This window comes from Takifugu rubripes, chromosome 15 (assembly GCF_901000725.2).
Source record: "Takifugu rubripes chromosome 15, fTakRub1.2, whole genome shotgun sequence".
In the NCBI taxonomy this organism is placed as follows: domain Eukaryota; kingdom Metazoa; phylum Chordata; class Actinopteri; order Tetraodontiformes; family Tetraodontidae; genus Takifugu; species Takifugu rubripes.
Genome location: NC_042299.1, coordinates 7,061,201 through 7,087,268, shown reverse-complemented (window position 1 = coordinate 7,087,268; position 26,068 = coordinate 7,061,201). Strand labels below are relative to the sequence as shown.

At 48.8% G+C, this 26,068-nt stretch overlaps 1 protein-coding gene and 6 non-coding genes across 9 annotated transcripts in view; 6 read left to right on the top strand and 1 right to left on the bottom strand.

Annotated features, from left to right (window-relative positions):
• sgcd (sarcoglycan, delta (dystrophin-associated glycoprotein)) overlaps positions 1 to 26,068 on the bottom strand; it is a 109,732-nt gene that overhangs the window by 14,277 nt on the left and 69,387 nt on the right. For all 3 annotated transcript variants that reach the window (XM_029848375.1, XM_029848374.1, XM_003970843.3), the window contains 3 exons: positions 14,798 to 14,899; positions 12,219 to 12,306; positions 10,719 to 10,838 (listed from right to left, as the gene is read on the bottom strand). In XM_029848375.1, the coding sequence (XP_029704235.1) occupies positions 10,719 to 10,838; positions 12,219 to 12,306; positions 14,798 to 14,899 (310 nt within the window). The remainder of the gene's footprint in view (positions 1 to 10,718; positions 10,839 to 12,218; positions 12,307 to 14,797; positions 14,900 to 26,068) is intronic.
• On the top strand, positions 1,548 to 1,629 carry trnas-gcu (transfer RNA serine (anticodon GCU)). The gene has a single exon. It is a non-coding gene; the product is annotated as a tRNA-Ser (tRNA).
• trnas-gcu (transfer RNA serine (anticodon GCU)) lies at positions 1,882 to 1,963 on the top strand. Its single transcript has one exon. It is a non-coding gene; the product is annotated as a tRNA-Ser (tRNA).
• trnas-gcu (transfer RNA serine (anticodon GCU)) lies at positions 2,690 to 2,771 on the top strand. The gene has a single exon. It is a non-coding gene; the product is annotated as a tRNA-Ser (tRNA).
• trnas-gcu (transfer RNA serine (anticodon GCU)) lies at positions 3,024 to 3,105 on the top strand. The gene has a single exon. It is a non-coding gene; the product is annotated as a tRNA-Ser (tRNA).
• trnas-gcu (transfer RNA serine (anticodon GCU)) lies at positions 3,832 to 3,913 on the top strand. Its single transcript has one exon. It is a non-coding gene; the product is annotated as a tRNA-Ser (tRNA).
• trnas-gcu (transfer RNA serine (anticodon GCU)) lies at positions 4,740 to 4,821 on the top strand. Its single transcript has one exon. It is a non-coding gene; the product is annotated as a tRNA-Ser (tRNA).

Genomic DNA, 26,068 nt, shown 5'->3' with positions numbered 1-26,068 from the left:
CTGAAGGTGTCTGCTGGACTGATGAGCGGCTTGATTGTCGGAGGGGGCAGTCACACATTATGGTGACATATTTTTAGCTGTCCTCCATCTTATACCTCATTACAGCAGGTCAGACGCACAAAGAGCCGCTGGCAACGTTTAACAGGAGGGGCACCAGGATCTTGCAGGCAGGGGCAGATGGTTGCTGTCAGGTTTTTTTGTGCATATGGATTCTTTGTGCTGAAGGTGCTGGGGGGGGGGGACAAAAATGTCCTGAGGCAATAAGGTGGAATTTATTCCCCTGCTGCATGTTCTCCACAGTCCAACTAGTCCTAATTTGCTTTGTGGTACTACAGGAAATCATGCATTCATCGGGACTACTTTCAACAGCGGAGTGATACCACATAATGTCATAATAGTGATCAATGACGAGAGAGCTGACGCTGCAGGGTTGTGGTTACACCTGTGAGAAATGTGGCCACCACCTGTTGATGAACTTTTCTGTGACTCAGAGACTCATGATGGTCCTGTCTAGATCATACTGAAGATTACACCAGAGAAGAAGATTAACACCACAATGATGGTGGAGGAGAACTCAGAGACCCATCTCCAGGATGATTAATGATGTCATACTGCAGCATACGCTGGGGTGACCGAGAGGTTAAGGCGATGGACTGCTAATCCATTGTACCCTGAATGGGTTTGAATCCCATTCTTGTCGCTGTTTTACATTTATGGTTCCAAGATCGCTGCCTTCGGCTGCCACACAATGCACGTGACCCCCTTGGACCCCCCTGCAGGTGGTTAACCCACAGGAAGATGATCCCATGTTGCCTCTTCCAGCTGTGCCCGGCCGGACTCCATGGGCAGAGATCCACCAGGTGCTCGCAAACGCCCCGCCCCCAGGCCTGGCTCCAGGAGGGGGGTGATCCGCATCGGGGCAAGGGAAACTTAGAACCAATATTGTTACTCGTCATTAGGGGGTCAAGGGCTACACATTGTCTGATCCCTCACCTAGGACCTGTTTGCCATGGGTGGATCTACAAGGGGCAGAAAGCCCCAGACAACAGAGCTCCAAGGATCATTGAGACACACAAACCCCTCCACCAAGGTAAGGTGGTAGCCCAGGAGAGGCATCTTCGTCGCAATTTTACATTTATGGTTCACAATGATGTTGGTGGAGAACTCAGAGACCCATCGAGACCACTGAAGCCCAGCTGCAGGAGTGGAGAGCAACATCTCCACATCAGCCTGACAGATTCACAATTGTTCCCATTGTGTTGCAGATTTCACCAGAATTGCCACAAACATCCAGGTAACCATGGTGATGACTGTCAGCCTCTCTATTCCAGACCGCATGAGACAACTGAAGCAATCATAGATGCTCCAACAAGGCTGAGATCAGGAGATCAGGAGACTGTAGACGCAGCTTCATGATCTCCACCAAAAGGCAGTGAAGCAAACTAAAAAGTCATTTCCAGGAATCTGACAGGTGACCCATCTGCAGCGGGTTGTCTTGCTTTGTCCAGGATGTGGGTGTGGCTTAATGATGTCGTATGAGCACACAAGACGAGGTGGCCGAGAGGTTAAGGCGATGGACTGCTAATCCATTGTGCTCTGCACGCGTGGGTTCGAATCCCATCCTCGTCGCTGTTTTTTCTCAAGAGTTCGAGAGTGATCACTGACTGAGAAGATCTAAAGCTCATCTAAGATGCGGACCGCTAAAGGAAATGACTGCAAACATGTTGGTTCCAGCCCCTTCACCTTTCACACATGAGAGAAAACCAATTTTAACTTTGTTCAGGGGATTTTTGTTCATGCTAATGGTGAAACCTCCTCATAAGAATTCGCGTTTTTGTCCAGGATGTGGGCGTGGCTTAATGATGTAGTACCAGGGCACAAGACGAGGTGGCCGAGCGGTTAAGGCGATGGACTGCTAATCCATTGTGCTCTGCACGCGTGGGTTTGAATCCCATCCTCGTCGCACTTTTCCGTTTATCGATCACAATGGTCATCACTGACTGATGGTTTGGGGTTTCACCTGTGAGACATGTGGTGACCACCTGCTGATGAAGCTGTCAGTCCCTCAGAGGTTCACACTGAACGAACACGTGTTAAGATTATAACATGGGTGTTACACACACCCTAAACGAACTCTATGTTTGTGAAGGAGAAGAGCCACGTCTTTAGAAAGTTCTGCTTATCCCAGTTTGGCTTTTACTAAACCCATGAAGGAGAAGAAACTGCAGAGTTGGAGCAAAGAACAATCACAACAATGCTGTAAGTCTATAAATAGCTGATAGAGACTGGTTTAGACTGGTTAGTTTAGAACTGATTAAGCTTCTGAAGTGGGAGGAGAAGGGAGGAGATGTCTTAAAAAAACAGTCCAGTTGATCTGTTTCAGGCTGAAGAGAAGATCTGACTACTCACGACCATGAATGACCACCAGCCAATTAACCACCACTAACAAGTGAAAACTATTGACCTCCATCTACGACTACATGTTAATCAGTCAAAAAATAGAAAATGTTTTCCAAAGATCTGACATCTCCACAGTTTTCTCTTGTGTCATGCCGATGGGCATCATTTCATGATGTCACAGCAGAAGATTTTGTGGCTGAGAGACTCAGGTGATGGACCCATCTGCAGCGGGTTGTCTTGCTTTGTCCAGGATGTGGGTGTGGCTTAATGATGTCGTATGAGCACACAAGACGAGGTGGCCGAGAGGTTAAGGCGATGGACTGCTAATCCATTGTGCTCTGCACGCGTGGGTTCGAATCCCATCCTCGTCGCTGTTTTTTCTCAAGAGTTCGAGAGTGATCACTGACTGAGAAGATCTGAAGCTCATCTAAGATGCGGACCGCTAAAGGAAATGACTGCAAACATGTTGGTTCCAGCCCCTTCACCTTTCACACATGAGAGAAAACCAATTTTAACTTTGTTCAGGGGATTTTTGTTCATGCTAATGGTGAAACCTCCTCATAAGAATTCGCGTTTTTGTCCAGGATGTGGGCGTGGCTTAATGATGTAGTACCGGGGCACAAGACGAGGTGGCCGAGAGGTTAAGGCGATGGACTGCTAATCCATTGTGCTCTGCACGCGTGGGTTCGAATCCCATCCTCGTCGCCCTTTTCCGTTTATCGATCACAATGGTCATCACTGACTGATGGTTTGGGGTTTCACCTGTGAGACATGTGGTGACCACCTGCTGATGAAGCTGTCAGTCCCTCAGAGGTTCACACTGAACGAACACGTGTTAAGATTATAACATGGGTGTTACACACACCCTAAACGAACTGTATGTTTGTGAAGGAGAAGAGCCACGTCTTTAGAAAGTTCTGCTTATCCCAGTTTGGCTTTTACTAAACCCATGAAGGAGAAGAAACTGCAGAGTTGGAGCAAAGAACAATCACAACAATGCTGTAAGTCTATAAATAGCTGATAGAGACTGGTTTAGATTGGTTAGTTTAGAAATGATTAAGCTTCTGAAGTGGGAGGAGAAGGGAGGAGATGTCTTAAAAAAACAGTCCAGTTGATCTGTTTCAGGCTGAAGAGAAGATCTGACTACTCACGACCATGAATGACCACTAGCCAATTAACCACCACTAACAAGTGAAAACTATTGACCTCCATCTACGACTACATGTTAATCAGTCAAAAAATAGAAAATATTTTCCAAAGATCTGACATCTCCACAGTTTTCTCTTGTGTCATGCCGATGGGCATCATTTCATGATGTCACAGCAGAAGATTTTGTGGCTGAGAGACTCAGGTGATGGACCCATCTGCAGCGGGTTGTCTTGCTTTGTCCAGGATGTGGGTGTGACTTAATGATGTTGCGTGCGCAGACAAGAGGAGGTGGCCGAGAGGTTAAGGCGATGGACTGCTAATCCATTGTGCTCTGCACGCGTGGGTTGGAATCCCATCCTCGTCGCTGTTTTTTCTCAAGTGTTCGAGAGTGATCACTGACTGAGAAGATCTGAAGCTCATCTAAGATGCGGACAGCTTAAGGAAATGACTGCAAACATGTTGGTTCCAGCCCCTTCACCTTTCACACATGAGAGAAACCAATTTTAACTTTGTTCAGGGGATTTTTGTTCATGCTAATGCTGAAACCTCCTCATAAGAACTTTAATGAGTAAGAAATGCCTTAGAACATATCAAGATAATCAGTCCAAATATTCAAACTATCTTCTAAATGTCTGTCGCGTTTTTGTCTGATGTGGGATGTTTCTGCGGATGGCCTGATGATGTCCTCGCAAAAACAAGATGTGACCGAGAGGTTATGGCGATGGAGGTTATGGCGATCCGTTGCGCTCTGCACGCGTGGGTTTAATCCCATCCTCATCGCAGTTTTACATTTATGGTTCACAATGGTGATGGTGGAGAACTCAGAGACCCATCGAGACCACTGGAGCCCAGCTGCAGGAGTGGAGAGCAACATCTCCACATCAGCCTGACAGATTCACAATTGTTCCCATTGTGTTGCAGATTTCACCAGAATTGCCACAAACATCCAGGTAACCATGGTGATGACTGTCAGCCTCTCTATTCCAGACTGCATGAGACAACTAAAGCAATCATAGATGCTCCAACAAGGCTGAGATCAGGAGACTGTAGACGCAGCTTCATGATCTCCACCAAAAGGTCGTGAAGCAAACTAAAAAGTCATTGCCAGGAATCTGACATGTGACCCATCTGCAGTGGGTTTGCTTGCTTTGGATGTGGGCGTGGCTTAATGATGTCATGCCAGGCCACAAGACGAGGTGGCCGAGAGGTTAAGGCGATGGACTGCTAATCCATTGTGCTCTGCACGCGTGGGTTCGAATCCCATCCTCGTCGCACTTTCCCGTTTATAGATCACAATGGTGATCACTGACTGCTGGTTTGGGTTTTCACTTGTGAGACATGTGGTGACCACCTGCTGATGAAGCTGTCAGTCCCTCAGAGGTTCACACTGAATGAACACTGTTGCTTGCTGGGGGTCAGGCCCTGGGATTCTGGAAAGCGCCTAGAGACAATTTTGATTGTAACAGACGCTCTATAAATAAAGATTGATATGTCACATTTTTCCAGACAATTCCAGACACCTCACCTGATCCTTGGTTGGGAAGGGAGACAACTGGGACAACGATTATTGTTGTCTGTTCAGTGCTCAAACCAACAGGAAGTAGGCCAGAGAGTCAGGGAACACTACTAACCTGTTTCTCAATACTCCGTACACAGGGACGGACCTGTGGACTACATACCCTGGAATATACTTTCTACCACTACTGCTGCTGCTGCCCAAGGTAAAATGCATTGTGGGATACATTGCTGTCCCAGGTTCACGCTTGCTGCGTCATAAAATGGGTGAAGCAAGTGCACATCTAGGCACTTGGAGCGTGCTAGTAGAGATTAAATAGATGAAATTTGGAGTAAATTTCAGGGGGACGAGATCTTGTGTTGCAGAAACACCTGATTGGTTCTTAAAGGCCCCCAAAGTGGATCAGGTCAAAGCAGACAGAAGGTCTCCTCTACTGCAAAATTGTAGTTTAAATCTGGTGTTTGAGTCCTGTGGAGCTGGCGGAGGTCATGACCTCCACTTCAGATGTTTTGGCTTCTTCTTTGGGAAGTTTTCTCCTCATCCGTCTCCATACACCGTCACCAGGCTCAGACGGACTCTTCATCACCTCCTTAATGCTGCCAGCTGTCAGGAACCCAAAGGTCACACAGACACTCGCAGGTAAAACCCAGGAAAGTGGAGTCCTTCGCCTTAAATAAATTCCCCGCCACGACTGCCCCCCCACCGCAGTAACTCTGAAGGGTCTTTTTATGGTCTTATTACGGCTTAACGGTGTCCACTCTTAAAGACGGACAGCTGGGAATAAAATGGGACCGAAACCTTTGGGGAGGATTTACGACTGAAGTTTGATAGAAGGTGAGGATTATTCAGTAGCTGCATTTAGTTCAGCGGATTATCTTTTTATCTTTATGTCTGACAGCTGTATTAAATGTATGTGTGGGGGGGGGGTTACCTTAAATGTTGATTCTTCTAATTATAGTAGAACTTTGGTGTGTTTATCTTCTGCTGCAGCGGCTCCCGAGTACGAACGCTGCAGATGTTGGACAGAACTTCATAAAACAAGTCTTGAACACTTCGGTGGATTGGAATCCTCCACGTGACTCACTTGTTCTCATCATCATCACTAAAAGTGGCCATGAAGGAAGGAAGTGCAGGAACGGACCTTCCAGGCAGGCTCGCACAGGGCATGCTAATGTGGGATGCTAAAACCAGAGGTGCCCGCGGAGCCTTCGCCCTCAGGCCACTGTGGAGCCACGAGGCGGAGAAAAGTGCAGAGAATAAAACAGCGGGAGGAAACTTTTAAAAGGCAAAGATCTGCTGCCTGTACAAGAGCAGAGGACCAGCTCACCCCTCAAACACTTCCTGTCTATCTCCTTCCATTAAAGGTGTTTTTGGTGATAATGTTTTGGCTGTGTGTTCTGTGGAGTCCAGTGACCGAGGTAACCAGTTTGGGTTTAGACCTGCTGGGTCTCCAGAGACAAAATGGGGATTTTACCACCTTGGTGATACCTGAAGAAGAGGCTACGTGTTCATACCCTGTTAGCATGGAGTCAATACGAGTAGGTCCAGTCTGTTGATGATGTCACCCACATTAAATGAGAGAAAACGGAGGATTTCTGCACGTTTACTGTGAAACTGCCTCCCCAAGTGAAAGCTTTTAATTACTGACTGGTTAATCTCTGTAAATAATTGGGCTTCATTTTCATCATCTGAAATAATCCACTTTTCTGTCGTCTGTCTTCGGCAGCAAACGTCTGCATGGCGTCTAAATTAGCCAGATAGATCAAAAGAAAGCTGAGAACAGGCTGGCTGCTTCCCGACGCTCCGATCTTTACAGCTGACGGACAACGTGGTAACGAACGCCCTTTAAACCTCACAAAGCCTTTAAATTCTCACTCTGAGGCTCTCCGCTCCGAACGATCGGGATGCAAAGAGGCGAGTTTCCAGCTCGTAAATGCAAACACGGTGGTATCGACCGTGACTGCCGCCTCTCTCTGATCTCCATCTCGGAGACAAGGCCCGGCGCCGTCGGCCACGCAAGGCCTGCCTGTTTGAAAGGACACACAAACGATGAAGATGAAAACCTTTTTTCTTTGGCGACGTCTTCCTGTAATCACTCAACCATCCTGGATTCCTGAAAGATCCCAGTGATGTGGAGTGGTAATCACTCAGCCTCAAAGCAGAGCCGCTGCTGAAAACACACCTCCTGCAGAGGGAGCAGGAGGTGGACGCGCTCCTCGAATTACCCGCCTCCCCCGTCACTGCCCGCTCATAGACTCTCTTTTACCCCCCGCGGGGGCATTTGTGCTGCTGCCGGGGGATGAATTCATCTGCAGCCCGGAGAGTAGCGGTGAGAAAAGGGGTTGAGTGAAGAGCGCCACCTTGTTGAGATGAGTGATAAAGGCCAGCAGAGATGCTAACTCAGATCAAGAGGGCACAGCTGACACCCCTCCACTCTCTGGACACCCCTCCACTCTCTGGACGACCCTCCACTCTCTGGATGACCCTCCACTCTCTGGACACCCTGCCACTCTCTGGACGACCCTCCACTCTCTGGACGACCCCTCCACTCTCTGGACACCCCTCCGTCCTCTGGACACCCCTCCACCCTCTGGACACCCCTCCACTCTCTGGACACCCCTCCGTCCTCTGGACACCCCTCCACCCTCTGGATACCCCTCCATCCTCTGGACACCCTGCCACTCTCTGGACGACCCTCCACTCTCTGGACGACCCCTCCACTCTCTGGACACCCTGCCACTCTCTGGATGACCCTCCACTCTCTGGACGACCCCTCCACTCTCTGGACAACCCCTCCACTCTCTGGACACCCCTCCGTCCTCTGGACACCACTCCACCCTCTGGATACCCCTCCATCCTCTGGACACCCCTCCGTCCTCTGGACACCCCTCCACCCCTGCACGCTGGGCACAGACGGGTTGCTCCGCCCACAACTGCTAAGGGCCAACCTGCACGCAACACTGCGGGGTCAAAGGTGACCGTGAGCAGGTGGAAAACCAACAAATCCCAGCAGCAGTTTCGATTTTTCCTGACGCAAAACCATGCGTGAGATGAACTGGTTCTCCGGCTGTTTGGGCCAAACCGGAGCAACTTTAAACACTCACAGAAATACTGTTAAATACAAAGTGTTCTGACTCACAGACATCTATAATAGTCATCACTTTTATTCTGATGTCTGTTTGTTGCGCCGGTCGACTTAAATCACCAGAATCAGCTGGCCAGACGGGAAAAAAGGCGTTTATGAGCACCAACAAACGTGGCGGATATAAATTGATTTACGACCACAAAAATTAGGTCGCTACGCTAATTCTCCGATGATTATGAGACGAAGCTAGCTTTTCCAACATGAGTTTGGAATCTTTTTTCCAGAGACTAACGGACCGAAACACGGACCCTCACCAAAGACGGATGAATACGGGAACGTTTTCCCTCTATTTAAACATGAAAAAGAAAAGGATTGTTCTGGAACTAGCGCAAAAGTTCAGGCGAGTTACCGGCAGCGTTTTTGGCTCAGCCAGCAGCAGCTGTGCAGGATAAAACACACATGTAGACACAGTTTAATAAAATAATCAGAGACATGAACACACGCTTTTTGAACAGGAGCCCGTCGGGACTCGAGGGGCTGCTGAGGCAGCAGGTACGGAGGTGTTTGATTAGCCTCGTAGCCCTGAGTGCCTTCATCAAATACGTGCGTGGAAATGGAGTAATTGGCAAATCATTACTGTTCCCTCCATCTGTTTCTGCTTTACCTTTACTCCCTTAGTCCCTCAAACCATTCCCAACGCCTCCCAAAACCAGAATTTAACATGAATCAGAACCAAAAAGACAGAAATGGTGTCATTTTAATTAACTTTACATTAACGAGGCTGTGAAATTATCACCCACTTTGATCACTTTGTCAGATTACGATTCTTGGTAATGACAGATGCCTGACAAAAGGCAGCAGATCCGTAGATCCATCCGGATGAATTAGCACGTCACCACGTAGCAGTTGGGCCCCTTCCCAAGTGACGGTTTCTGTGTGTGAGTTTAAAAAAAAAGAAGTTCATTCCGATGTTCATTTTGTTGTTGCTTTTGTTTTAAAAGTCTCTTTGGGTTAAAGTGCACCAGGGAGGTTATTTATCAGCCAACTGCATCCAGAAAAGACACGTTAAACGCTAACATCACTGCCAATCAAACGTCTTCTACATTAAACGCTAACATCACTGCCAATTGAATGTCTTCTACATTAAATGCTGACATCACAGCCAATCAAACGTCTTCTACTTCTTCTTACTTCCTATATGAAGACCTTTTAGCTTCATTACCTTCTTTGTGCTTTAATAAGGTTTTAACAAATGCTACGTCTGTAAAGGTGGAACGATGACATAGACACCGGCTCAAAAACAGCCCATAATGCCACCTGTTTACTCGTCGCTTCCCGTCCTGCGTCTCTATCTCCTTTTGTGAAGACGAGTGGGTGACAGTAATGAACTGTGACTCTCTGAGGCCAGAAAGCACCTAAATGAATGCAGATGAGGGTGACGAAGAGTAATTGCTGGCAGAGTGTCTGAAAGGTCCGTATCAGCGAGGGCGAGCACGCCCAGGGGAGCTTTTAAGTGGAAATGTGGAGCCCAGTCAACAGTGAGAAACTTCAATTATCTGTTTATCTATTAATGAGGCCGAATGGATGGAAGGATGGGTGGGCGGACGGAACGATAGTGACAAATGGAGATGAGCAAAAGAACCAAAAGAGGGAAAAACCGCAGCAGCAAATAAGAGAAGGCAGAAAAGGCGAAAAACATTGATGCTACAAAAAATAACTTCATCTCCCAGGATCTATTTTAACGACTCGTCAGTCTCGCCGACTCATTTCTGTCTCCGACGTGTCCGGTCAGGGAACGCGGTGAACTCGCCGCTTTAACCTCGTGTGCATTAGAGCTTTTCCGCAACCCTTTTCATCGAACAGCTTCCTCCAGCGGCCCTAAAGACGGCTACAGGGATCAAATAGGATGCTTTTAAAACAGGATACGTTGAAGCCTTCCGGCGGCCACGTTTCCCATCAGGCCATGCTGCGCCTCTACAAGTTTATTTCCCCACATGCATAAGCTAATTCTGCCTTGGCGGCGCTGGGCCCCGCCCTCCCGCTCTCTCAGGAAATCCTCAGTGAGGACGAGCTCCGTCACTCCCTATCTCCCGCCCGCGAGCACGGAAACTCATCTGAGCGAGGGCGACTCGCCACCTTCCGTCTCTGAGCGCGTGTTGACAAATACGAGCTGTCGGCGGGAAAAGCCTTAAAACCCCAGGCTTCATCCCCTCCTGGTAGGTGTCATCTTATTCCTCTCAGACAGGAGTTCTCACAGCAGAGATCTGAGCCCTGACTGCTTATGATGCTAATATAAGCATTACATTACCGCACCCTGAATTTATTCTATTTCAGCCTGACACATGTCATCCCTGTTGCGTAAGCGCAGGGTTCACTTCCAGCTGGGACGCTGCACTTGAGGAGAAACTCCGCTTCCTTTCATGAACCAACACTCAAAGTCAAATCATACATCCCAAAACTCTCCTTCCACTTTCAGGCCTTCGATACCTTCAAAGAAGAGCCGGGCTAAAAGACGCGTGCTCTCTGATCGCGTGAGAACCCTCCGGAGGCCGGCAGACGGTCACTCACCCATCACTCGCAGCCGCTCGGCGCCCACCACCACCTCTTGCTCGTCGGCGGAGAAGAGCAGCTTCCCAGAGGTGGATTTGACTTCAAACATCTTCCCTCGTGCTTGAAACCCGCTGGATCCTAAAACCGAACACACACAGAGTGATGGAGGTTTGATCCTGTGATGTTTAAATACACCCACAACGACTCTGCAGAGACTTCCTGGGACAACGTGGCGGATTTCTCATTCCTCTATGACTTTGCAGGGTGTTTGTGGAAAACCTTATTTTGCTAGCATGAAAGGCTAAACACGTTCTAGGACATGTTCTGAATCCAGCCCTCACAGACTAGAGTGACCCATCTAACTCATGTTACTTGGGCGCTAAATGCTAATAAGCCAGAAGATGCTAAAACGAGGTAATGCCTTATTTTATTTTTAGGTCAAATCCCTGAATTTCAAATGTATAAAACTTTTTTTTTAGTCATAAAAATCTGAATAAATGGACAGATTAATTAGCAAAAATTAGCTCAGCATTTTAGCTTGTTTCAGTACATTTGGAGGTATATTCAGCATTTGTGCTTTTCTCTAATTTGTCTTTCCATCTTAAATGTGAATTCCATCACTGTCGCCATCAGGGCTGAAGTCAATCTTTCGTTTTTGGTTCATACAACAGAAAAAGTCTGAAGTCTTTGAGCTTCCGAGCTGAAAACAACAACAACAACTCATCATTCATCACATACCAGACGCCCTGAGCACCACAACACTGTCGGGAAAGAAGCCAAAAGCTTCAAGAGGTTTGTGATGAAATAATAAAGAAACAATATTCCCCAAATGTGTCCTGCGGGTGAGAAAGGTTCCCACGGCAACGCGAGAGGAGAAGCACATTCCAGCAAAAAGGCAGCTGGAAACAGGAGGATCACTGGACCCTCCGAAGGTGCCAGAAATGGAAAATATGACTAGCTCCAGATTGCTTTAACTCAGGCGGCGCCGGCGGCAGCAGAATCGACAGGCCGGCGATCGATTCCGTGGCTCTCCGTTGGGGACCTGAAGCACGGACAAACGGCAGCTTCCTGCTTCTGTGACCCAGAGAGCAAATGTCAGTGCTCAGTTGTGTGTGCACAAACAAAGTCTCTACGCTGCGGCGTCCTTAGACGACGCCATCGTAGGAAACAGAGCGCTGATACGACGGCTAAAGGTTGGGATTGGATGCACTACCGCCTCAGAAAGGGGGCGGGGGGGGGGGATTCCCGTAAACCACTAAGATAAGCCATGAGGTCCACGCATCCATCCTTGGTTAACAGCAGGTGTTGTCTTACCAGGGCATTTTGACAGCGCTTGCTAAAGCTAGCATTAGCGCCTGTCTTCTCCTTCTGTTAATATGGAACACTGTGTTTGCCGTCTGCTGCCTTTGATTTCGCCGCCGTTGCCGGGTCAACACGACAGCCGAGTGACACAACACGCCAAAGGAAGCCATCAAAGGGGAAAGCAAGAAAGCGCTCACCCTCCTGCCGCGGACTCACCTGTCACGAGCTGCGTGAGGAGCTGGTTGTTGCCGTTGACGACGTTGACTGACACGTTTCTGGACGACTGCAGGAAGAGCGGGCGGCCCTGCGGAGACACGGACCACAGCGGCAACGTGTGAACAGCAATCTGCATCATTCAGGAGGTCCAAGAATTAAAGGTCAATCAAAGCTAAGAGGGTGTTTACGCTACAACGCTACGCTAACAGGCCTGAGCTAATGCTTCAATCCCTTTGCATTGTTTTCCTGCTCTAGTCTATTTAATATACAGAGATGCCTCGGAGGGCTGCAGGGGGGCCCAGGGCCTGTTTGAGTGCTGCGGGTGTGTTTGTTTTGTGGTTGTTGTGGCTCTGATTCACTCCATTTCCCTCTTCTCTTAGTTACTAATGCAGCAGACCATATTACTCCCAGCAGGGATCTTCTCACACCGAGACGAAGAAGATAAGCCGAGAGAGAAACCCAGTTAGAGCAGGAGGAATAGAATTTTTTTCCCACAGACAGCAGAGCGAGGGGAAGCTCCCCGGCTGATTTAAATCTCTACGAGACGGAGTGCGTTCTTGGAGGGGCGGCGTGTCGGCCTTTCAATCAGCCCGGCCTGTGTAAACAGATCTGGACTTGTCGGGGTGGCTGGATCAGAGCGAATGGCTGGATAATCAATCAGCAAATCATCGCTAAACCAGCCTCTGAACCGGTTTGGCTACTGTTCATCCATTTTGTTGCTGCGCTGCTCATTAATCCCGAGGTCCAGCGACAGACGGGTCCGTCTTCTTAAGCTGCACACGATCAAATCTGTGTTTCCCTGTTAGCCATCGTCGGTGGGATTTTCACTGAGATAATATAACGATGTACTGAGTGATGGACGCAGCTACACGGATGTCAGGTTATAGTTAGCATGGCTGTAGCTTAACTACGTAGCATTGTACCGCTGCTGTTTGGCTATACACATTTAGCTGATGCTTCGAGTACACAAGTACAGACTTCCGAAGTACGTACCTTTATACATCAGTACTGCAGTGAAATGCATTGTGGGATACCTACCGTATTTTCCAGACTATAAGTCGCACTTTTTTTTCATAGTTTGTCAGGGGGTGTGACTTGTACTCCGGAGCGACTTAGATAAATACATTATTACAAAATCGCACATGCTCGTTATTTTCACACTGACAACCACAAGAGGGCGCTCTATGCGTGTGTACCTAAGGAACGAGTTCCTTTAGCGACGCAGAAGAAGAAGCGGTGCTTCGTCTATGGAGTTAGACTTGATTGTTTGGTAAACTTGCTCGGATGTTCTTTATGCTATAGTTATCTGAATAAGTGTTAATATGTTACGTTAACAAAGCAGACACGTACTCAGTTTGTTGTGGGTCATGTAGCTGAATTTGTTACGTTAGCATACCGTAACCCTATTGCTAATCCATGCTAATTGCCTTTCAAGATGAAATGTATGTTCTTGGTCTCGGATTTTATCAAATAAATTTCCCCCCAAAATGCGACTTATAGTCCAGAAAATACGGTATCTGCCCCAACCTCACAGATGTAGTACGTCTATACTCTAGTGCACTAACTAGTCCTCTTATCCTCAGCAAGCGTTAAAAAAACCTCTTTAATCATGAAAGAAAGTCCTAAGGGAAGGTCAGATTTTCAGTTTATTAGTGAATTCACTAAGTAGTGCTCTCGCCTCTGCTCCCTATCTAGTGGGCAGGGAACAGGGAAGTGTGTGAGTTCGGAGCAGATGGCTTTCATACTTGATAAAAGGGGCGGAGCAAGTGCACATCTGGGCAACAGTGCTTGGGTGTGAAGTGATGACGTTTGCTTCGTTTCCTCCTCCTGATTTCATCCCTCCGTTCTGTGTTTACGTTGCTCCTCCTCTCCGTTTAAAGAGAGCAGCTGTTCTTCAACTGGGGTTTGGCTGGAACAGCAGGGGAGGTTCTTCATCAATAAGTCGAGGTGAGCCGTTCAAGTGTTGATCCGCCGCTCGATTTCAGACTTGGAACTTTGGCTCAGCCACATTTTCTCCATTTAATAACGTTAAAACGCGCCTGTCTGGGATCAGGCATGAAAAGACGACGTTTGTGCTTCTTTTTGGTTCTTTTACGCTTTTCTTGGTGCTCTGGTTCTAAAAATTCTTCGAATCGGTGCACTTTCATTCAAACGGGCGTCTGATCCTCATTTACTCACAGTCCTGTTGGGACGGAGTGATCAAAAAAACGGGTTTTTGATCAGGTTTCCTTCAGTACGTGAAGAAAAAGTCGACTTTGAGAGCAGAACTTTCCCAGATTTACAGATTTAAGCAGAGATTCAGTCAGAAAAGAAGGCGAGGCGGTGCCAGGGCGGAGCAGCTCTGCCGGCGAGGCCATGTGGCGCTCGCTGCCACGTCCTGTCGGACCTTCTGAGCAGGATGAGGTGAGACGGGAAGTTCCTGCTCCTGAACTCTGATGGCTCAGAGCGGCTCAACGTCCTGTCACAGCTTCTATTAACAGTTTTTACTCCAGTTTGTTGCTTTTCCTTCTCAAAAACTCCCATTTTATCCCAGAACTCCTGACCCAGCTTGTTTTATTGTGACGGAGAGGAAAACTTACTGGTTTGGACTGGATTTCTTTGGCATAGAGAGGTTTGAGGAACTCGGAGGGTCCCTCCAGTTTCAGGCCCTTCTCCGTGATTCTGAGGTTGCCCATCCCGTCCTGTGGACAGGAGACACGATCAGCGTCAGCAGCGATTAAGCATCATCATCATCATTCTCATCATCATCATCATCATCACCAGCAGCATTATCATCATCATCATCATTCTCATCATCATCATCATCAGTATCCTCATCATCAGAATCATCATTATCATCATCATCACCATTGTCCTCGTCATCATCATCATTATCATCATCATCAGCTTCCTCTCATCATCATCATCATCATCAGCATCCTCATCATCAGCATCATCATCATCAGTATCCTCATCATCAGCATCATCATTATCATCATCACCATTGTCCTCATCATCATCATCATCATCATCAGCATCCTCATCATCAGCACCCTCATCATCAGCATCAGCATCATCATCATCGTCCTTGTCATCATCATCATCATCATCATCATCATCATCATCCTCTCATCATCATCAGCACCCCTTCCTCCTTATCATCATCAGCATCCTCATCATCAGCATCATCATCATCGTCCTTGTCATCATCATCATCATCATCATCCTCTCATCATCATCAGCATCCTCATCATCAGCATCATCATCATCGTCCTTGTCATCATCATCATCATCATCCCCTCATCATCATCAGCATCCTCCTCCTCCTTATCATCATCAGCATCATCATCATCATCCTCATCATCATCATCATCATCCTCATCACAGATGTGTCATGGCAGCAGCTGCAGCCGAGTCAAGACTCCTCAAAACCTCCATGTTTTTCCTGCCAACACGGTGAGTTCAGCAGCTGCCATTTTATGCCTGACACCTGCAGCTTCATGACTAACATCTGCTATTTATCGTGTGTGTGTGTGTGTGTGCATGTGTGTGTGTGTGAAACTTTATTTCGCGTTCTGAAGACCCTGTAAATTCTCTGTCTGAAGTGTTGGAAGGAGCAGATCTCCATGATCTTTGAGTGGAACTTCCTGGATTAAATCAACTTTGCGGTTTGTTGCATCTAAAACAAAACAACAAAACAACAAAACAACAAAACAACGAGATTTGCGAAGAGATTTGCTCCGATTTAAGGTCGCGCTCGCACCTCTGCTGCCATCTGGGTAAACCTTCATTATTACGGGAACGATGAATATGTGACGAAGCAGAAACAGCAAATTTCAATAATTTAGAGCGAATTAAAACCGGTGTTTTCCTGTTAGACTTTTCTTGTAAACTTTCTCCAGACACAGAAGATAAATTTAGATGCCGTCTGCGGGAGCCAAGCTCATTAAACATGACAAAACACCAAATGCTTCCGCATCTTGCCTTTGCTAAATTTAAACAGGAAGCAGGAACAAGATTAGCCTCCAAGAAATCACAGTAAACAAAGCGGCGCGGCGTCAGCAAACTCTCTAAACAAATACACACAAATGGAAAGTTTTTGGTCTCCCAGCACCAGCAGGACCGGCGGGAGCTTCCCAATTCCCTTTTTTTGGATGCTTTTCCCTCTCTGTCTCAGGTAGCCTGGTCCTGGGGGGGGCTCTAGGACACCGCTGACCTCTCAGGTTTGACCTCATCATCTCGTCCTGCTGGATTATTGTAAAGATGAGGAGCAGATCTGCCGCTGTGAACTTCTCTTTTGATCCGCCGAGTTTCCGCTTGGCAAATGGAGCTCAAGACCCCTTGGAAGTCCCAAAGCAGCTCGGGACTGTTGTCGGATGCGTGCCTGTGTCGCGTTGGTGGAAAAACAGTTTTTTGGCGCCTCGTTGATGAAGAACCCGACACAGATCCCGACCTTTCAACGCGGATCACTTTAGATTCAGTGCAGCACATGAACGTCGCGCGTTGTGCTGACGCCTAACGCTAGTGTTAGCGTTAGCCGTAGCCGCCGCCTGATTCTTCACAGTGAATTTCTCAGAACAGACTAAACCCGCCGGGTTTTTTTCTTCTTCACTGAAAACTAGCTTAGCTGAGTCCAGAAGGGCATCTGGCATCATCAGGAATAGAGAAACGGAGCCGCCGCAGTTAGAATTTCCGGCAGGAGCACAATAAAAGTGCAGAAACTGGTGCAATAAGGTCAGGAGATGAAAGCGACGTGCTGTATTAGAAAAGTTAATTTGAGGGGTCAGAATTCAAGGAAATCTAATGAAATTGTGTCTGGCTGGAAGGGGAATTCTGCATTATGATGGAAGGAGGCAAAAATTAGATGGGAATTTGCTTCATCTCCAGGGAGCAGGTGAGAAAATAAACCCAACAGATGCGATGGAATACATCTGCCTGGTCTGTCAGCGAGGAAACGGGCAAAAACTAATTTGGTCGGAGTGAAAACCCGGAGCTCAGCTGGACTGTTTGCTGTTTCTGCTCGGGTACGGAAAAAAGATCCTCCCTTTGTTTGTATTCCGCGCAGCGAGCGGTGCAGCGCGAGCCGCCATGAATAATTCAGGCGCCGTCGTGCCGGGACGAAGGCCTGCGAACGCTCAGGTGAGCCTCCTCGCCTCACATCTACCCTCCGTTGGCTCCTCCACCTCCTCGTCTCCCGCCTTTCACCTTCCTAAAATCCATAATCTCCACTCTTGCTCTGTTTGTTTTTTCCCCGCGTCCCTTCCTCTCCTGCTTTTAGCACCGAATCATTCCGGGTTGGAATCTTTGAGCCATTTTCTGTAATTGAGCTTCGGAGTTGTTGACCCGTAAATGTGGGGCCGCGCGACCCCTCCAGGACCTGGAAAATCCAGGATTATCACAAGACTGCGTGAGGAACCTCCAGCAGCACTAGCTTGGTTCTGAGCCTCGAAGGTCTCATTCCTGGTTCTTGTCTTCAGTCCGGCTCTCTCCTCGTCCCTCCCTTCCTGTCTCTCCCACAAACGCCGGGTCGGAATCGACCCGCTCTGCAGCCAGAACCTCCTCTGCTGTCACCACCTGCTGCAAATTTGTTGGATTTGGTTCGGCGTCAGCGTCTCTGTCGGGATCCAGTCGGCGTGTTTACCCGGCCGCTCGCAGGGAAGCCGCCGTCTGTCGTTCCTCTGATTTATTCATGCGGCGGAGGAGGCGTCTAAATCCAGCTCTGACGTCTGCGCTCCAGCCGCCGGCGTGGACGGCGCAGGAATCGATACCGAGCCTCCGCATCAACAGGCTTCAAGGGGCCACTGGAGGCTGGCGGCCGGAGCGGCGGGGAAGACGTCCTCAGCAGCCCCCCGATGAGACGCACGCAGGGTTGAGGTTGCTCCTACATGGAGGCGTTAAATCTGCCAAAGCGGAGGTGGATTATTGCTTCTTCCTGAAATAAATGCTGACGGGGCAACTTTATCCCTCACAACATCCCAGGAGTTGAACCTCCGACTGGGCCCGGACTGGAGTCTCCACGGAGAATCGTTCCGAAAAACGAGGCGCCGGAAGACGAGTGGCCGCCGGGGCTGAGCTCCGTCCCTGGCGGGGACTCAGGCTCCGTGCGAGCGGGACAATGGGGGAAAACCAGGAATTGCAAATAACGCAGCGGGCGGATTAACAGATTAAATTACAGCCGTTGTAAATCTGAGCCTACAGATGTTTTAACACTCTTCCTACAGCAAATGGGGGGGGGGGGGGGGAGTTACCTTTGGCTGATTCTCTTATTTGCATTAAAAAAACGAAAAAACAGCAAATCCCCAACCCGCCACATTCCCCCCAGTTCCACCAGCCTCCAGAGAGGCACCAGCAGGGCCAAATTCCAAACGAATCCATTTTATCTGAAGAGTGGAAAAGTTTTCCGGGGGCTCCTGCGGCTGCTCGCTCCACAGGTGATAACCGCTACGTCATGTCGCTACAACCTCCGATGTCTATCAGCGGAATTGGCTTTGAGATTGCTGCCCGCATCCAAGGGCTGCTCCTCTGATTGAGGCCCTCCAAGCTTCGCCCCATCATCTATCAATGGGACGGCGATGCGGGCGGGGGAGGGGCGGGTAGGAGAGCGCCACGGAACAGGCGATGAAAGGAGGGTGGGGCGGGTGATGAAGCTCCAGAGATAAGAAGGGGTGAAACAGATAACTAAACAGAGAGGGAGATAAAAGCGAGGGGAAATGAGACCCAAGATGTGTTAGCGTGCAAATGAGGTGGAGAGTAAAGACGGCGAGGGCGATGAAGACAGCGGCGAGGAGCGAGGGGATGAATAAAAGAAAGATGGAGAGGCGGAGAAGGAGAAAGAGTCCACCTCCGACTCCCCCGTCCATTAACTGCATCCTTATTCCAGTCCCGGTAGTTCTTATCCAGTTAATGTGGGAAACTACGGCTGCTGGATTAGTTCGATCCTGAAGTTGCCGATGGTGACTGCGTTACCGTAGAAACGCAGGCAGCGTGTAGCTTCTGAGGAGGTGGCCCCACACTAAAGTCATCACACACTAGAAAATCACGCTGATTTTTATTCCATTTTTGAACAAAAAAAAGGAAAAATCTTCTCAAAGTGCCTTTGAAATTCCTGCCGTTGCATCTGTGCTGGAGAGAAACATTCATCTCCTGTAAGTTATTGCAACTATAAAACAACCAGCTACAGACAGCTACGTCCTCCCTTTCTTAAACTTCACCTTCACACACACACACACACACACACACTGCTGTGAGTGAATTGTGACATTAGTCAAAGTGGTGCAATTATCTTCTGATTATAAAGTAATTACTGCGAGCTAATTGGAAGTGGTTATTGTTTTTATGCTTCTCTGTGCTGCTTCGAGATGAAACTTTATCAGCGATAGAAATGAGGTTCGGTCACCGTGACGACCGCCTGCCTGTCCGCGGCGCCACGCCGTGCGTGTCTGTGTGTGTGTGCTGCATTTAAGTCCTCTGAAGCCCATCTATTGTTGAAATTTAGAATACTTTTATCCTGTAATGCTAATGCTAGTGTTAGTTTAGGTGCTGAAGGCTAACATTTCCATTGTCTCGCTGCTTTAAATCTTCGTTCAGTATACGAAAAAACAATAAATAATAGAAATAAGCACCATTTGGAGAGCTAACGTCATCATCTAGTTGAGCCTGCTGGCTTTTGCATTCACGCGTCAATCACTGCCAGTGCCCAGACCTTGATGCGGCTCGGTCGCGGCCCTCCGAAGGACACGCCGCCCGTCTCGCGTGAAGACAGAGCTAATAAGAAATCTATGGACCCGCGACTGAGAAGTATGGCGGCCGCAGGCAGAGCAGACAAAGATGGAGACTGCCAAGGAGCGCCGTAGCGTCACCTGTCATTGTTTTAAGCCAAATAAAAAGTTTGCAGAACCCACTAGCTCTTTATTGAGTCGAGGCGGCTGCAGATGGAGCCCTCAGGAGCTTTTAAAGACCGTGACCAGGAAATAAATACAGTATATCCCTGAGTGTTTACACTCTCCTGAGCAATAAATGATGATAAACGTATGAGAACAACCCAACATCTCGTGTATACACAGCAAAAGCAAGGAGCCTCAGCTAAGGGCCTCAGCTAGCGGCAACAGCTAGCGCCACAGCAAGCAGCCAAAGCTAGCAGCCACAGCTAGTGCATTTAGCTAGCAGCCAAGAGACTCCACTGTTGTGTCCTGTCAGTCACGTCGCATTCGAAGCTCAAAAGCTCGTTAAAACCCCACCAATCCCGAGTCCCGACCCTGCTTCCAATGGCAGGCGCTTCTGTTTTTAAAGAACTTCCTTGAACCCGACATCATCCATCAGGCTTCTTCCCCCTGTTTTAACCTCAGTAGAAAACACTCGCGTCGACCTTCAGCTGCCAGAATAATTACTCGCTGTGGGACAAATAAAGATGAAGAACTGTGTCGTCTGACCCGTAAACGCCGCCGTGATTTCAGATAATAAAGAACCAGGTGTGGAGAGACGACCCCAAACTGCTGGAAAAAAATAGTTTTCTGAGTTGCCCGTTAATAGAAAACGATGCTAATCTACCGTCTTAAGCGAGCGCACCTGCACTCTTGCAAAAAGGGAGCTTGTTAAAACTTCTGTGGATGAATAACAGCAGAGAAAAACAACAACGGCGGCGTGGGGAGATTTGCCGATAGCGGCGTCATCGCCTCCCGCCGGGATTCAGGGGCGGAAAACTTTCTTCAGCTATTATTCAGATCAGAGGACGCCAATAAAGAAGCGAGCGGCGACGTTTCCAAGCCGTCCACCTGTTTGGGTATTCATGTATTTATATCTGCCCTCCCTTCGGGATTGCAGTTGTCGCCGTGGCGGCGCGGTGATGCATTTATTTCTAAATCGAAAATACAGAAGTGAAGTCTATTTGGGCGCCTTCCGTCACATCTTGATACATATGGATGAAACATGTGGACGGCGAGGAAAATAAACCGATTCAACCAGTAGACCTGAGGAAGAGACCAAAGACACGGCCATCGACTGGGCCTGGGGGGTCGGCGGGAGGAGGCCACCCGCAGAAATGGCGCCGTCCTCCCCGCCAGGCTGGACATAATAGCGGCTCGATGCGGCGATGCTGGTATGGATCTTCCCAGCAGGAGGGAGGACCGGAGCGCCGCAGCCTCTTCTCCGGAGTCCCTCGCTCTCAGACGCAGCACAGATGTCCAGATTTCTCTGACGCGCTTCATTTTTGAATAACTATCGATTAAACGTCTTCAACTATCAGATTCAGCGCAACACCTGACTAACGAGGACGCGCCGTTCCCTCCGCTCTTCCGCAGCTTTGTGTTCTTGGTGTCGTCAATACTCGTTTTCCCGGGGTTCCTTCTTGCGGGATCGGAGCTGATATCGATTTGGATTTCTTTGAACGTCCCTCTGATGTCAACTTCCTTAACGACAAATCAACAGGAAGCTGTGAAGCTCTGCAGCCCTCCGGGCGTCCAGAACCGATGACCTTCCCGCCTCGGCTCTTTTTTGATACCTTTAAGTAACGTCAGACCTACGAACAAATCCTGCCGCACCATCTTTTCTGCCTTTTCAGATTCCTCCAGTCGGCAGTTGGGACGCTAACGGCATGACTTTGGTCGTTGTTTAATGGGGGTTTGTGTGATATCGTCATCAATGGGGCTCCCAGGTGTCGGACAGGTACACGGCTCAGGGGTCCGGTGTCATCAAATCCTCTCAAAGAGTCATTTTTTCGCCTTTCTTCCTTCATCCAACAAAAGACGAGCGCACAGATAGAAAAAAAAGAAAGACTGATGTAAGTCTGAGACTCATCACACCAAACAGGAAGTGAGGACCCCAGTGAGACTCCTTTGAAGTCGTGACAAAGTGGAGCCAAAGTCAAAGCGCGTCTCGGTTTGGCTCCATGATTTTCATGTATCGCGGAGAAATGAGGTTTTCTCGCTCCTCCTTCTGTCTCTTGAATCGAAATCAGAGTTCTGCTGCTGTGTCAGAGTCGAACTACTAAAAGGTTTCTGTGTCAACACACCAGCTTCTTTAAGACGAGGCACGGGCCTGATCTGCCTCCAGGAGCCTCTAACCCGCCCTACCAGGACCACAATCCAGCTGGGTCACCTGGGATCCTGGTTTCCTTGGTGACAGTAGTTGTCCTCCTGGTGTCACAGTAAAGCCCTGCTGGACTTAAGCCCTGGTAGGACTGGTTTGAGGCTGTTTCCCAGTCTGTTTGAGCTGGTCCCTCAGCACCTGACTCAGACCTCATTGACCTGGTCCACCATAGAGGTGGGCATCGACCAGGAGCCTCGCCCGAGGGCCCAGATGGTTACAGGGTTTAACAGGGATTCAGACCTGGGTCATCAAGAAGGAGTTGGGGAGCTACCCGGAGCCTGACGAAGCATTCGGAGAATGTGTGGGGTGTGAAGACATGCGTGATCCCGGATGTTACCAGCTCAGATCCCACGTCTGAGAAATCACTCCAGAAGACCTGGCGCTAACACGGGGTTCAGGTCCCGTCAGCAAAAACACCCAATAAAGAGCGGAGAACTAGGAGGACACAACCAGATTACAAACCTGGCAGGGTGGTCACGGGTAGCTCACCGGGGTCACAGAACGACCTTGCTAAAGGGTACTTCAGCAGGACCAATTATGGAGAACGGAGCGGACGCATCCTGGTGCGCCGAGCTAAAAGTAACGACCTTCAGGCTGTTAACGAATCATTATTTTTGTCCCTTTTCAGTCAACAAACACAATGAGCATCACCTCTCGCTGTAAATGCAGCAGCGGGCTGGATAAAGAGGACATCTGCCTGCTAATGTATAAAGATGGCTTCCTTTCATTTCAGCACTCTTGTCATCAGACACCAAAGCAGACGCGGTAATGGACACCTCATTACTGTTTGGCTTCGGCAGAGTTTGAAGTTTTCACTCTTGAACTCATCTTGAACTCATTAAAACTTAAAGGAAAATGCCAAAGACAGACTCCCTGAGCCTGATTATCTGTGAAATATGGTAAAAGCAGCAGCATTTAGCTAGCTAAATGTAATGATTCCACAGTAACATTCAAATATCTCCAGCCTGAAGATTAAAGATTATGCGTGTTGGCTCTTTTTGTTGGAATTCCTGCAGCTAATTTTCCCAACAGGAACAATAAAACCTGGAGGTTGAGCCATATTAGTCATCCCGCGAGTGCCGAGTTCCTGGAGTTAGCCGACTGCTGCACATATAATTAGCGTCTTGGGCTGCAGCTCCATTTCGCCCCTCTGAAACGCCGCCTGCCTATTGTCCCGCTCTCGTCACTGCTTTCATTTCAGAATGAACCGTACGTGAGCTGTGAACACAGTCTGATGGCGTTCTCAGGCCTGCTCCCTGGGGGGGGTTAGCAGTCTACAGTGAGAACCAGTAGCTCCCAATCGACAGAGCAGCCTTTAAAGCCACTAGGAGTCAATTCTGCATTCTGTCAGCTGTGGAGCCAAAACGGTGCTGCTGGGGAAGCAACGTAGCTGAGGTTCACGTCATACTTTCCAGTCCCGGATGTTAGCTAGCGGCTGCTCGCACGTAGAGGCTAAAAAGGCGAAGCTACTGACTCTCGTCCCAGTAGCTCCATAAAATTGCTATTTCTCTCTACACTTAATCAGATGTTAATAATAGCTTTGTATAGCTTTAAAAAAAAAACAACATAGAAAATCCTCTTAGTGTTTTGTCTCAGACATCAAAGGTGCACATAAAAGAAAGCCGCATTATTGAGAGGTTCAGCCGTAACAAACAGCAGATATTCGTACTCCAGCCAGCAACCGACGCTCCCCAGTCAGATCTGCCGCTGCGCCGACAAAAAAGAGCCTAAACGCTGATGAAATGGTGAAAAGCAATTATCATTATCATCATCATCACCATCATCTTCCTGCCAAACAACCCGAGCCGCGCAAAACTTTATCAATATTGCTGGGAGGGATGCGGGTGCAATCAGAGGGAAAATGACTGCTTTCCTCCGGAGACAGCGGCTGATGGACGTGCAGGAGCCGCAGCGCCGCATTTCAGGGGAGAAACGGTCACGCAGACGTTCTTTGTCAGGCCGAGGACGCAGGAAGTGAGTCAGAACGCAGGTGACAGCAGAGCTAGGAGGAGTTTTACCCCTCTGTTGTCCCAACTTTACAAGCAGCAGGACAAGTTGGACCGTCCTGTCCCCCAGCAGTGTGATCAGCTGAAACACAGCACACCTGTGTCTCACCTGTGGCGTTTTGAGGTCTTTGTCATCCTTAGACAACATTTCTGTCTTCGCTGAAGTGCCTGTTGAGAGTGTGCCGCCTGTTTCCGGGCTTTGCTCCATATCAGGGAGCTAAAGAGGCTCCAGCTCTCCCCGCAGGAGGGGAGAGGAGAGGCTCAACAGCCCAACGTGGAGCCGCTCCTCTCCTGCGGGATTCAGCAGAGACTCCCGGGAAGCAGCGAGCTGCTCGCAAGCAGCAGCAGAGCAGCAGCAGCAGCAGAGCAGCAGCAGCAGAGCAGCAGCAGCAGAGCAGCAGCAGAGCAGCAGCAGAGCAGCAGCAGCAGCAGAGCAGCAGCAGAGCAGCAGCAGCAGCAGAGCAGCAGCAGCAGAGCAGCAGCAGCAGCAGCAGCAGAGCAGCATCAGCAGCAGAGCAGCAGCAGCAGAGCAGCATCAGCAGAGCAGCATCAGCAGAGCAGCATCAGCAGAGCAGCAGCTTTTAAACACTGATTCAGGGAACAAACCCAGTTTTTGTTTTTCAATGAATCTTAGTTTTTAGAGCTTTGGATGTGGATGGATGGATGGATGGATGAATGGATGGATGAATGGATGGATGGATGGATGGATGGATGGATGGATGGATGGATGGATGGTCCTGGTCAGCTGACTCTCCACATCTGGGCAGGTGAGTCAGGGAGCAACATGGACACTGAGGAAGATCAGAGGCGGCAACTGTTCGATCCGTTTGCTTGTTCTGAGCTTCAGACGGTTGCAGAGAGAAAACAACACCTGCAGCTGTGGGAATTAGGCCCCTTTCGCACAACAACAATTCAGACTGTTTTGTGGAACAGTTTTCCACCTGTGGTGCACGAGCTCCGTGCACACGGACCACAATATGGTGCAGTACACATGCCGGTCCAGTAGGTGGTAGTAACGAGTAAGATGCACGAGAATATTTTTCGAAACAACAGCGGTTATAACAGTAAGCTCCAAAGTTTTACAGTGTGTAAACAGGGTGCAGCTCCGACAAGCAACCCTGAAAATTGTAAACATAAAAAAAAACTTGAATTGGGAGTCTTTCAACTTCTTCTCTCAATGTTCTTCTTCTACGCCTAAATGTGAATGCTGCAGATGCAGCTCAAACTTTGTGTTTTCACCCCAAAAGTGTGCAAGCAGGCCATTCGACGCCATCATTAAGTCTGAAAGACCATCTTAAACAAACCCAGCGGGGGGAATCAGGGTGAGACGGGAGGGCAGCACTTCTTCTTCTTTGCTCGGCTGCAGAGGTCAAAGGGACTGAACGCTCTGTCTGATCCAGACACCGAAACCACATGAATATTTAAAAATCAGCCACACAAACAACAGTGTCCAGTTTCATAGCACTCACCCACACACACACACACACACACACACACGCACACCAATGTTTCTGCGTTCTGCAGGAAGCCAGATTAAAAGGAAGAGAATCTGATTTATGAGGATCTTAAATCCCGCTGCGGAACGGGACTCATGTTTTATTCACATCTGCTGCGTGTGTTTGCATGTTGGCGTTCGGCACAAACGCCTGACGGACGCCGGTGGAAGCGGATCGGACTCATCTCACACGCGTTAAATTACTGATCAAGACGCCGCCGTCAGAAACACTGAACGAGATGGGAAGGGAAGCGGAAAGACTCAAAAATACAACGTCACGGCGATTT